This window comes from Taudactylus pleione, unplaced genomic scaffold (genome assembly GCF_031769625.1).
Source record: "Taudactylus pleione unplaced genomic scaffold, aTauple2 ptg000061l, whole genome shotgun sequence".
Classification (NCBI taxonomy): Eukaryota; Metazoa; Chordata; class Amphibia; order Anura; family Myobatrachidae; genus Taudactylus; species Taudactylus pleione.
In genome coordinates, this window is record NW_028284463.1 from 10,021,710 (window position 1) to 10,034,701 (window position 12,992).

General features: G+C 46.8%; 1 protein-coding gene across 1 annotated transcript in view; it reads right to left on the minus strand.

Annotated features, from left to right (window-relative positions):
• Positions 1–5,003: 5,003 nt before the first annotated feature.
• LOC148535027 (uncharacterized) overlaps positions 5,004–12,992 on the minus strand; it is a 53,034-nt gene continuing 45,045 nt past the window's right edge. Inside the window, exons 8-10 of the mRNA XM_088464912.1 lie at positions 12,663–12,780; positions 6,388–6,449; positions 5,004–5,412 (exon numbers count right to left, since the gene is read on the minus strand). Coding sequence (XP_088321038.1) covers positions 6,434–6,449; positions 12,663–12,780 — 134 coding nt within the window. The 3' untranslated portion in view covers positions 5,004–5,412; positions 6,388–6,433. The remainder of the gene's footprint in view (positions 5,413–6,387; positions 6,450–12,662; positions 12,781–12,992) is intronic.

Sequence of the window (12,992 nt, forward strand, 5' to 3'; positions counted from 1 at the left end):
TCAGTGGGACAGTACTGTCCCGCTGTTCCACCCGTGAACCAAAGTGGCCCGTGGGTGGTGAAATCGGGAGGTTCGGGACCCCCACTGCCACAGCTGTGCGGCGGTGCCGGACCCTGGAGTCTGAATGGATGCTGCGCGTGGCATCCATTCAGTGACAGGAGAGGGCTGGGGAAGCCGCCAAATAACGTCACATTGGGGGTGTGGCCTATTGTAATTAGGCCACGCCCCCATTTTTGTTCACGCACGGCTAAGGGCGCATTTTATGGAGCCGGCACAGGGTGCCTCGAACCCTGGAGCTGGTCCTGCCCTTAAGCCAAGAGTCTTTTTGAAGACTGTTTGAGCAATAAACATCTTTGCCTTTACAACGACTTCACCTGTATCCTGCTACAACAGAATTGTACCAAACGCTATTCTGTTCTCCGGCTGTTCATGATTGAGCCCATTGTCTCCAAGCTCAAGCTCTCTGCCAGCTACCGTGGAGAGCCTGGTCCATTGCGAGGGATCAGTGGGTATCAGCTGACACCAATCAGAGGTGTGGCCGCAGCTTGTCTAAGCATACGCAGCAGTGGCGGATCCAGGTGCCGGTGGTAGGAGCCTGGGTGTACGTAAACGGTTCCAAGCACCGATAGTAGAAGTTTGGTGGTGGCAGCAATGCTACATGCTCACGGCGTAGTGGGCGGAGTCAGTAACAGGTGGTTACTGATGGTAAGAGGGAATCCCTAACACCCAAAGATCCAGGGGGATTAAAACTAATCTATGATCGGGTAGCGTGTCGAGGTCATCCAGTCACAGTTGGCAGAAGAGGTGTAGCCATGAAAGAGAGGGCACAGAGGTCCCTACTCGCGAGAGCTTACTGTGGTGCATCCAGGAGGATACATTGGGCACCCAAAGGGGGGATGAATGTGTGGGAAGGTGACCTTGTGCTGCTAAATTGGTGCATTATTGCTGGTTCATATCCTGTTGACTTATGGGAAAATAATGTTGGCACCTGGCACTAGGGACTAATGGACCCAAAATGATGCCCTGCCTTGTTAATACGCTTACTTTGGACCTGCATCCAATCAAGGTCTAATTTACAAATCATATTAATTAACAAGTGCTGTGGGAGTATGCTACGATTTGTTAATGACACCTCTGCTATCAGATACAAGTAGAGTGGCACCAAGTTGGGCTAGGGTTGGTGTAAGTTTCAGGTTGGAGGACTAATTAGTATAGAAGTCACCAAACTGGAAAACCTGTCTTATACACTAACCACCAGCCTGACGGTCTGCATAATACTAGCAAGTTGCAACCATATAGTGATTTATAGTCTTTATATAGAGTTTCAACAATAGGCAGGGCCAGATTAAGGGCCACATGGGCCTGGGCTAAAAATATTCAAGGGGAGATGTATCAAACATTGAAGACAGATAAAGTACCAACCAATAAGCTCCAATCATTTTTCAAACACAGCCTGTAAAATGGCATTTACAAGCTCACTGGTTACTACTTTATCTTTCTCCAAGGTTTGATACATCTCCCCCTCTAATGCTGCATACACACGGTCAGATTTTCTTAAAGATATGAATGATAACAATTGTAAAAATCGTTAATATCGTTGACATGTAGGGCATGCATCGACCAACGATGCGCGTTCCCGCATGTCAGATAACGATATTTGACATTGACTGTGTTTGCAGTAAGATTTGGACGATTTCATTCATTTTAAATAATGTCAGAAATCGTTCATCGTTGATAAAATCGTTGAAATCGTTGATGAAATCATTCAATTGTTCATTATTCATTATTGTTCAACGATAACAATGATCTAGCAAATCTGACAGTGTGTATGCACCATAAGACCTTAGAGAATCAGAGGAGGTGTGGCCAGTACTGTGTGGGTGTGGCCAGAGCCATATGGGTCTCAATGTCTCCCTAACAAAGGCATAACTAGGGTTTTTGGCGCCCAGGGCAAAATGAAAAACATGGCAGACTGGGGGCAGGGCAGGGCCCTAAGGTGCTACCCTTATACACTGCCACACAGTAGTGCCCTTGTAAATAGTCACACAGTAGTGCCCTTGTACACTATCGCACAGTAGTGCCTACCTTACAGATTGCAGCCGTTGATGCGACTGTGAGGGTTGGCACCTCTGGCACAGGCAGGACAGCTCCTCTCATGTCTGGAAGCAACATCAGGAAGAACGCTTAAGGTTGGAGGAGCCAGGGGTGACATTCGGGGAGGGGCCCACTAGCTCAGAGCAGGGAGAGCAACCAACAGTAATCCAGGTTGCTGTATGATGCAGCTGCCAGCCCTCCTGCCGGTCCCTGCCCACCCATGACGTGGCCTACCTCCAGAGCCGGATTGAGGGCCACATGGGCCTGGAGCTGAAAATGAACAAAGGCCTATTATGAGAATCAGAGGAGGCGTGACCAGTGCTGTGTGGGTGTGGCCAGTGCCGTGTGGGCGTGTACACCCCTATACTCTCAGCCCCAATGTCTCCCTAAATATGTAAAATAAAAAAATGCTTCATTTTGTGAGGTAAATAGAAATACAATTTTACTACTTATGATCTAAGGCTGAGCGTGTGGAGAGCAGATGGCCAGTCAACATCATGTTGTCATGACAATGGGCCTATTTTCATGTGAAGGCCTGGAGCTGTAGCTCCATCCGCCCCATTGTTAATCTGGCCCTGCCTACCTCCCTGCAGCTGCATCAAACTGACACAGCAGATATTGGCTCAACCGCAGCCAGCCCCCTCCTAACTTCTATTGGCTGGACGGCCCCTTTCATCCCCGCCTCCTCCTCAAAGATCATATTAACCAGGGAGTTGGGGACAGACATGGCACAGTAAAAAAAAAAAACACCCAGTGGTGGTCGCAGACAGCCCGGCTACCACACACACACACACACCCTGCTGGACTGCAATGGTGCCCAGGGCACGTGCCCACTTGGCCTGCCCCAAATCAGCCCCTGCTCCCTAAACACATAAAGAAGAGAAAAGCTGTATGACTTTAGGAGGAAAATAGAAATATTTTAATACTCATGATTTATGGGCAACTGTGTGGTCAACTGGAAAGCAGCTCACCATCATGTCGTCACGGTGATGGGCCTATTTTTATGTAAAGGCCTGGGACTGCAGTCTCATTGTTAATTTGCCCCTTTGTATGTCGTCATTAAAATAGTGTATTTTTTGCATGTGGGTGGTGGATGGTTCTTAATGAAGAATTGTTGTGTACCCAGTATGACCACATTCTGTATTGTAACTGTCATGTATTTCTATTACGGCATAAACAATGGTATAAAGGCAAAACCTGAACATGCACATATGAAAGAGCACTGAGAAAGTTTTACTTTCTATGGTGTGTGTGTTCTGTGTTTTTTAATATTGCTTTTGCTGTGGAACTACAGGTAACAGAGGGCCCGTAATGCCCTGCATACTGGTACTTGTGGTTCTCCTTGTACCAGCATGCGGAGGAGCCTTGCTGGGACCTGTAGTTCCAAAGCAAGACAATAGTTTTAACTATTTAAAATGCACCATACTACATAATCAACCCGGCACCCACCCATCAACCCGGCATCCCCGGGCTATCAATCTAGGCCTCAGGTGCCCTGGAGAGGTATTATCCCTCCCCCCCCCCCCCTTAGAAACAGTCCGGTGCTGGTTCTGGTAAATACAAGGGAGCACTATTCATTTATTTGCCCTGTATATCCAGAACCAGGACCGGATCAGAGCCCACTGCTGGTTGCTCTAAATACAGGGGACCCCTACGGCGTTTGTCCCCTGTATTTTGGCAACCAGGGCTGGTTCTGAATAGCCTGGGGCTGGTTGTGATTAATACAGGGGACCCCTACGTCATTTGTCCCCTGTATTTAGCACAACCAGTGCTGGGTCTCCAAAGCCCGTTGCTGGTTGTTCTTTTGGCGGGGAGGGGCCACGCCGGGTTTTTTTTACATTTTACACAGGTTATTCATTTTTTTATCACAGCAGCACAGACAGATCTCACTGATCCCGTCCGTGCATCTGTTTATTTTTTTTACACACAGATGCATGCATCACGGATCTCCCAGATCCATGCAAGCATCTGTGTCTTTGCTATCACGCAAATCGTTAGCTCGTGCACGATAGATCTTGTGTCACATCGTGCAGCTTTGCTGCACATCGTGTCCTGGAGTGCCGGGGAGAGTTCAAGGGTAAAAGCTCACTATATCGGATCGTGAGCACATTGTCTAGTGTGTACGCACCTTTAGAGGGGGGAGCTGCAGACCCGGGCCTCCGCTGGGCTCCTCCAGCAAGCCCGGACAATCAGTACCCGCTCCCCCCCTCTCTCTCGGCGCCCCTGCTGTCGGTTCCTGCGATGCCTCTACCACCTACTCTCAGCAGCTTGATGCTGCTCCTGTCACCATTACTGACCAATGAGAAGGTGATGATGACTGTTAGCGGCGAGTAATCGCACTTAAGGAGGCACAGGAGAATGTGTGTGACAGTAACAAAATTAGCAAAGGGGCCGAAAGCCGTAGAATGTTGACAAAATGCCATTTGGCCTGACTGGCCGTCCCCTTTTAGCTAAATGAAAGGGTAATTATCACAATACATTTATGCTTTTCCAATGTTGACTTTACTGTTGTTCATTCATCTACATCAGCTGTACCGAGCACCTCTAATTAACATTATCTCACCTGACCTCTAACCTTTAAACCATCCGATGTCTTGAATAGATCTTGGACCCTCATAATTTGTGCTATCATTAATAAATATATATATATATATATATATATTAATGTATAATCTAATGTGTGTGTGTTTCTTTTCATGTTGCTCCATCATTCCGTGACATGCAGCCTTAGTAATAAATAGCATTTTCCCTATATACTGTACCGGTAACGTTGTCTCACCTGGGCCTGTTTGGCTGTTGGGTCATACTGTTGACCTCCTTGAGTTACACAACTACATTATTACGAGTCCACTTCTGGTTTAGGTGTAAGTTGCAATTTTATTTTGAACGTGCACAAGTTTTTTTTATGAGCATGAACATTGTACAGATGATAAGGTTATTATATTTGTCTGAGAAACTCATTTGCATCCACAACTTTCACCAACTTTACAAACTACACTAAACAATGCACCAATTAAATCTACTAGTGTTGTTAAGTTAAATGTCAATTGTGAGGGATTTTGCTAAACCTCTGGGTGGGGGGGTTCTGTAACACTGTGCCTACAGGAGTCATCAGCATCGACAGGGAGAGTTAGTCTCTGCAAAGGTTCCAGAGCCATTTCCGGGTGCGGCCATCTCAACTGCCCAATTTTTCTTGCAGAATGTCGCCGGGAGTCGCTGGCATCTCTGGTGCGAGGATCTCTCACGATGAAGAAATTTGACAAAATTGGGAAAGGTTTATGTCCGATATTAGATGACTCTGGCAAATGAAGCAGGTACCTGGCAAAGAGATATTTAGGTTTGTGTTATTTTAGGATGAAGTACGTTTTTCTGGCAATTTTTGTTTGTGCGATAATTTGGGGGGCAATTCAATCACAAGCGATGTATGGGCGATGCCGGTGATATGCTCTTTTGACGGCATATGAAATCCGTCAACGGCACCGAACATCGCTCCTACGCCGTGTGTTTTGCCTTGCAGCCCCACGGGGGAAAATGCACAATGTTAGGTTACCGTATGTACAGGATTTATGCGCACTACAAAATGACAAAGACTGTCCCGATGTTCTCTCATTCTTCAGTCATGTAAAATTAGCATGCATTATTTTAACACAAGAAAAAGTTATAATCAAGAGGGAGTTATAAGAGCACTAAAACTCTAGCAAACGCATGGCTGTAACAGTTGTCCTCTCTGCAAGCAAGGCATGCAAAGTGTTAACATAGATGCATTTCAGGTAGGTAAAATTGGTGCAAAAAAATTGATCACTGCGATTTTTTTTTTACTGGTTTCTTAATGAGCTTGTACTGCGTTTCCCTTGTCGCCGTCACTCGCTGAGCATTTGGCTTTTACGAACTGTCACGGAATTTAGGGTGCGTTGAAAAAACACAGGAGCTCACCTCCGACAGCTGCTTACAACGTCTCTCTAAATCTTGCGTTTTAATGGTGCCTACACACGGCCAGATTTTTCTTCAGATCTGAACGATAACGATTTAAAAAATCGTTCAATCGTTCATATCTGAAGGAAAATCTGACATATCTGTCAGATCTGTCAGATGAACGATTTGAACGATGCGCGTTCCCGATGGTCAGATAACGATATCTGACATATGATGTGTCTGCAGTCAGACTTGGACGATTCCATTCATTTTAATGCAGTCAAAAATCGTTCATCTGACAGAACTGACAGATCTGACCGTGTGTATGCTCCATTACACTTGGCCAACGCTCGCAAATATATGTAACCCGTCACCACTCACCACATGTTGCATTTATCTCGCCAAGCTCTCTCCACAGTTTCATGTATTATTCCCACTGCGCTCTAGAAGAAGAGGGAACAAAAGGGGAAGCCGCTGTCAAGGACACACAGTTTGTAACAAACAACAACTACTGGACTAGAAAAGGATTTGTCTGGGCAGAGCAAGACGCAGCTTTTATTTATAACGCTTATGACATTGACCACGCGTTTCAGTGATGCACCTGTCCTTGAACATGTGATGCTGGTCCATTATTAGCTGATACACTGACAGACAATCAGATCAGGACTGACACTAAAAATAAGCCCTGGCACTCATGTTTTGGGAGCGCCAGCTACATGAATAGGTTTTTCTTTCCTCGTTTCCTCAGTATAATGAGCTCCACCGTTCAAAAGGTACATGGTAGGGTAATTGGTGGCAGCACAGATTTTTCTCTCCACAATGGGACTTGTGTTTTTTCCCTGTGTCCTCTGGGGTAGATCCCTGAAGCGTGATAAAGTGGAGAGAGATAAACTACCAACCAATCAGCTCCTGTCATTTTTCAAACACTGGCTGTAACTTGACAGTTAGGAGCTGATTGGTTGGTACTTTATCTCTTTCCAAGGCTTCTGGTGAAACCCGGCACTGGCCTATACCTCCATAGATGCCTATCACACCTCCCAGGTGTACCGTGCGTGGGAGAGAGAGCGTTACAGCCATATTGAAACCAATGCATGGAAAACGTTAGACTTGTAAAAGTTCCACATGTCATAAAAAAACTGTCCCAGTGTCCCCTCGTGATTCATTTAAGACATACAGGGGTCTATTCATAGAGCAGTGAAAAGTAAAGTTTAGCTGAAAACAGGGCTTTCCACTGCTTTTGTCAATTCATACATGGGGTTACCGTGGAGAAGGTTATTCCTTCTCCAGCAGCACGCCCACTTCCTGTATAAATGGCATCACCATACTTTTGTATGCGAGTGCAAGTTATAAAGAAAGGGAAAGCTCAGCTTTCGGTTCCTCTCCTGCGGTACAGATAACGCAAGCCGAACAGAGGAAGAAAGTAGCATAATTCCCTGCTGTCTGCCGGTGCTGGCTCCGTCCCCTTTTCCCAGCATCCTTTGCAGCAGGTCTGACCTTAACTAAAAGGTAAATGTACATGATTGGCTACTAAACATCGCTATATATGGCATCAATGTAATGTGATATATAGCGCTATTTTTCAGTAGCCACTTCATGTTCTACATGAATAGACCCCACAGTATCGGAGGCTAAACACAGGGAAATTCATCCAGCGGGACAGTCCCATTTTTCTGGGACTGTCCCGCTGTCCCACCCGCGGGCCGCAGTGTCCCGCGGTGGGGGGGGGGGAGTTGGAGAGGGCACAAACCGGTGCCCTGCATAGCAGAGCAGCGGGTGTGCAGGAGGAGAACAGATGCCGTGCGCATACACACGGCATCTGTTCTCTTGTGTACGGACTGACTGGGGGCGTGCCCAGCATCTCGGAGAGTGCTGGGCACGCCCCCAAAGTGACGAAAACGGGGGAAGCCGCGAGGCTCTGCCCCATTTTACATGGACTCCACCCCCTTTTCCACAAGCCACGCCCTTTCCGGCTGCGTGCACCTCCGGCATGTGACCTGTCCCTCCTTGCTTTGTTAAAATGTTGGGGGGTATGTAGTAAAGTGAACTTTGTAGTTATAGTTCACCAGCTGCATTTCCAATTTACGTAACCGTAATGTTATTACAGAGGATCTGATTATGAGGTTAGGTCTAGAACGAGGTGCTTTACAGGACCTCTGATGTCACAAGGGACAAGGCTCAGAACGGGGGGCCAAAAGTGTCCCCTCGCCACAGGTCTATATTCCCCCTATATGCCTATGTGGATAGGGTCACTGGTAGCTGACCGGCCCTGCTCTAGCGGTCTCGTGGGTGTGACGTCAGAGGCCCTTTCTTCTACTTGGCTCTAGCAGCAACCATATGCTGTGCGCCAATCCTGAGGTTACGGTCCTATGAGGGGTGGGACGCACTGCAATACCCTACTCCTGGATGGCGACTGGTTTTATATTATGGGGGGGTACATTCATCCTTACCAAGAAATACTGTATGTGCGAATGATTATCTGACTATGGAAATGAGAGAAGTGCAGCATTTCAGAGGCGGATATTATAAATAGAAGATATAAATATTATTATTTCACCTTCCTCATAATCAGCCCACATAAAGCTTCCAGTCGTGCCTGTGTCTAGGCATTAAGCCAACAGCAGGCAAGTTCCGCAGCTCTTCCCTCCCCTGTCTTATCCTACCAGGCTGTCACACAATCCCTCTCACCCGGCCTTCCTGTATTACACTGAGCATGCTACGGTATGTAGTCGTCTTGTCCGCATTCAGAATGTATTCCTATTGCTATATGTTTGTAGTGTTGCTAATCAAGGACTTAAAGGAGATGATAGATTTATTGGCAGCAATTGCATTCGTTCTTCAAATACCGGTTACAGGAGATTGACTGGGAGGGACTAGAACAACCTGTAAAACAGCAGCACATAGGGGTATATGTACTAAACAGTGTTAGGAGACAGAGGGAAAAGTGATAAGGTGCCAGCCAATCAGCTCCTAACTGTCATCTCACAGCTGATTGGCTGGCACCTTATCACTTTCTTATCACTTTTCACTCTGTCTCCTAACACTGCTTAGTAACTAGACCCCAGAGTGTTAGTGCCGGGCTCTGCACTGCTTCTGTTTTCCGCACAGTAGCTGCCAGGCACTAAGACCCAGTTCCTCTCAACGGACAGGATGGACATCCCCCGGAGTATCTCCTAGTGTGGGGACTACCATGAGATTCCTAACCATTTCCGCTACCACCTCTGTGTACAAGCACTTACAGTACATACACCCGGAGCACTACAACGCCCAGCATAACTCTAAAGCTCCAGGCTGCAACTTGGAATCCCTACATCCTGTACCTGCTGTTAACCCTGTGTTACCTGTTCCTGTTTTCTACCTGGTTAATAAACCACCCTCTGGGTAAGTCACCTGCCATGTGGACTAACCTCCATTTGCCCAACGCTGCCACCTACCCCCGTAGTGTCCGCCAATACGACTGCGACGTGCACGACTCTCCCGTGATCGATGTTACTTGCGTAGCAGAAGCCAACAAAGGCGCAATTTGCTAAAAATCGTGAGATCTGTCCACGGATGGATTTCTGCGCGGCTCAGGGTCAGGCCCGATGTCGCTAACCGTATTGCACACACCTGAGAAGGAACCAATAGCTTATACTCACTTGCAGAGCACATGTAAGCATGATGTCAGGCATCACGTGTTACATGTATATTTATAAACGCTGTAAGCTATGTTTTCATAGTCAATCAACATGCACGTTTATCAGTAGTGGCCCTTTAAGTTTTCCTTTGAGATCATGACTGCCTTAGATAACGCCAGTTCGGTGGGAACGTTAGATCTGCTTGTGTATTATTATACAGTAGTTATAGATTGGATCCTGACTGATGTAAGAGAGCAGCCCTGCGGCGTAGCCCAGAGGAGCTGCCCACACTTCAATTCATCAAACGCCAGACAGGAGAACCGGACACCAGCTCATATATATGGAGCTGAAGATGTCTGAGCCTCAATTTACTTAAAGGTTTATTTGGAATGCTGGAAAAGGCAAAGGCATCAACTGAAAATATATATATATATATATAATATATATATATATATATAAAATATATATATATATATATATATATATATACTGTATAATGAAGTGGCACTCTGAGTCTTAAAAGCAGGTAACGATTGATGTTTATTCCATAAGCTGGAAAAGCGACCAACGTTTCGGGGCCACAACGCCCCTTTGTCAAGGTGACAAAGGGGCGTTGTGGCCCCGAAACGTTGGTCGCTTTTCCAGCTTATGGAATAAACATCATTCGTTACCTGCTTTTAAGACTCAGAGTGCCACTTCATTATACAGTATATTTCCCTTCATTAGGAGGCACCTGAGCATCGTTTTGGATGGTGGATTTATTTGAGTGCCGGACTATTTGTTTATATATATATATATATATATATATATATATATATATATATAATCTCTTTGAAGCTCCAAGTAGAACAGAATCCCGGCTCGGATCTCTTTGGGGTTCCAAGTAGAAGAGAGTCCCGGTTCCGATCACTTTGGGATTTAGAGCAGAACAGATTCCTGGCTCTGATCACTTTAGGGCTCCGAGTAGAACTGAGTCCCGGCTCGGATCACTTTGGGGTTCCGAGCAAATCGAGTCCTGGCTCCAATCAGTTTGGGGTTCCGAGTACAACAGAGTCCCGGCTCAGATAACTTTAGGGTTCTGAGTAGAACTGTGGGGGTCATTCAGAGTCGGTCGCAAGCGCTGAGCGCTCGTAACCGACTCCATGTAGCCTCACTGGGCATGCGCACGACGGAGCCGGCTCCATCGTGCGCATGAAGGAACCTGGCTAGCAACGGATGCTCCGTCGCTAGGGGTCTCGCAGCAGACGGGGCGAGCTGTCGATGGTGAGTGACAGCTCGCCCCATTTGGGAGGCGGGCAGGGGGCGTGCCTGCCCAAACGGAGGCGTTCCCGCCGGAACTCTTGCCATTTGGGGGCGGCCCCACTGACATGATGTCAGTGAGGAGCTTCCTGCTCGATCAGAGCAGGAAGCTCCCTGGGGCTTACGAGTGCCCAGACCCAACCTTAGGGTCTGGTCGTAAGCCCCGATGGTCGCGATGGTCTTGACCATCACGACCATCACTATGTCGATCACCCACAGCTTAGCGATCGACAAGGAGGCGGTCGTTCAGGATGCAAGCGGCCGCCCTGATTCAGTGTGACCGCTTGCAACTAACGTCCGCCTCTGAATTAGGTCCTAAGTCCTGACTCAGATCTCTTTGGGGTTCCGACTAGAACAGAGTCCCGGCTCAGATCACTTTGGGGTTCCAAGTAGAACAGAGTCCTGGCTCCAATCACTTTGGGGTTCCAAATAGAACAGAGTACCCAATTGGGTCTTCTTGCAAGTTCGGAACTCGGATCTAAAAACGGCATCTCGTGTATTTTGTATTGCATTTAAGTTCCTTCCTCTTGATTTCAGGTGCTGTGAGGTGATTAAAATTGACTGGAATGACGGCAAATGAATATTATTGTTGATAATACTATAGGAACAAAAACAGGTCCAAGTTACATGAATTTACTTGTTTTTATAAATTTTTAAAGAAATCCAAAACCGAACCAAAACACCTAAGGATGGTTTTGCCGAAACTAAAACACGACGATGATTTAGAAACAAAATGAAAATACGGGGGTCTGCGAACATCTCTAATTAAAATGTGTCAATCAGTAAAAAGATGTGCTAGTACCAAATAAGTAAATATTCAGGCTTCTCTGTATCAGTCTGTCTTCCAGATACCCTAAGAGAAGAAGGGGCCATTTAGGGGATACAGTCACATCACAATGCCGACATGATTACAATGTTAACAAGTTTATAATGTCGACATCTGAAATGTCCCCAATGGAATGTGAAATGTCAACATTCTCAAAATGCTGCCGGTTAGGTTTATTCAGCGTCGGGAGAGTTAGGCTTTGACTTCAGGGGGAGGTTAGGATTAATCTGCGGGGAGGGTTATGGGAAGGGATTGGAGTTAGGGTGAAATATCCACTGGCACGCCGTTTCATCAGACGTCTGTGCCAGAACTGCTGGTCACATAAGCGTGGGCAGGGCCAGCTCCAGGCACGCTCCGTGAGTGCGGCCGCCCAGAGGCGTCGGGATCCAGCTGTACAAATCCCCGTCCTTCACCCATCGGCTGCCATTATTATTTTAGGGGGAGGGCGCAGTGAGGGAAGGGGGTGGAGGGCGAGCACGGGACGGCGCTGGGTGCAGAGATACCTAGCACCGGCCCTGAGCCCGGGGACAGAGAAGACGATGTTGCCAGCGAGACCAGGTGAGTGACCGCTGGGCCACCAAGGGACGTTCTGTAGCTATTCTATCATGTTGACATGTGGTCAGTGTAGACATGAGTAATGTCAGCTCTCTATGCGTTTCGTCATTTGGACTTCCTCAGGGGAGAGACTCTGACATAAGCTTTTCATATTTTTTTTGTGCACAGCAGCACAATGGTTAGTTTTGGTGCCTCTCAGCACTGAGGTGATAGGTTCATTTCCAACCAAGGCCTTATTTGTACAGAGTTTGTATGTTCTCCCAATGTTTTTATTGGTTTCTCCAAGGCATTCAGGTTTGTTCCCAAAATCCAAAAACATACTATTCAGTTAATTAGCTGTTGACAAAAAATGAGCGCCGTACTTAGCTCCATCCAAACTCAATTCTGGTGTTGTCTTCCTTAGCTGGGACTCTCTGTTAAACGTGATTCCACTGAAAGTACAGTCAATGAAGGAATCAATGTCTTGCAGTTCTTCTGGATCTGTAATAGTAATAGGGTTAGTAGTGGACTCACCTTCACTGGTCATACTGGTGGGTGGCTGATGCCAAAGAATACACAATATTAACAAAGTTACTTTACAGCTCCATTATTTAGGGCCTGTGCTGTCTGGTTACACTAGTTATGGTGTCCCAGAGTACATGGCTATACCATTAAACCTTTCCATGTGTCCCAGAGTCCTTTGTTGCGTTCCA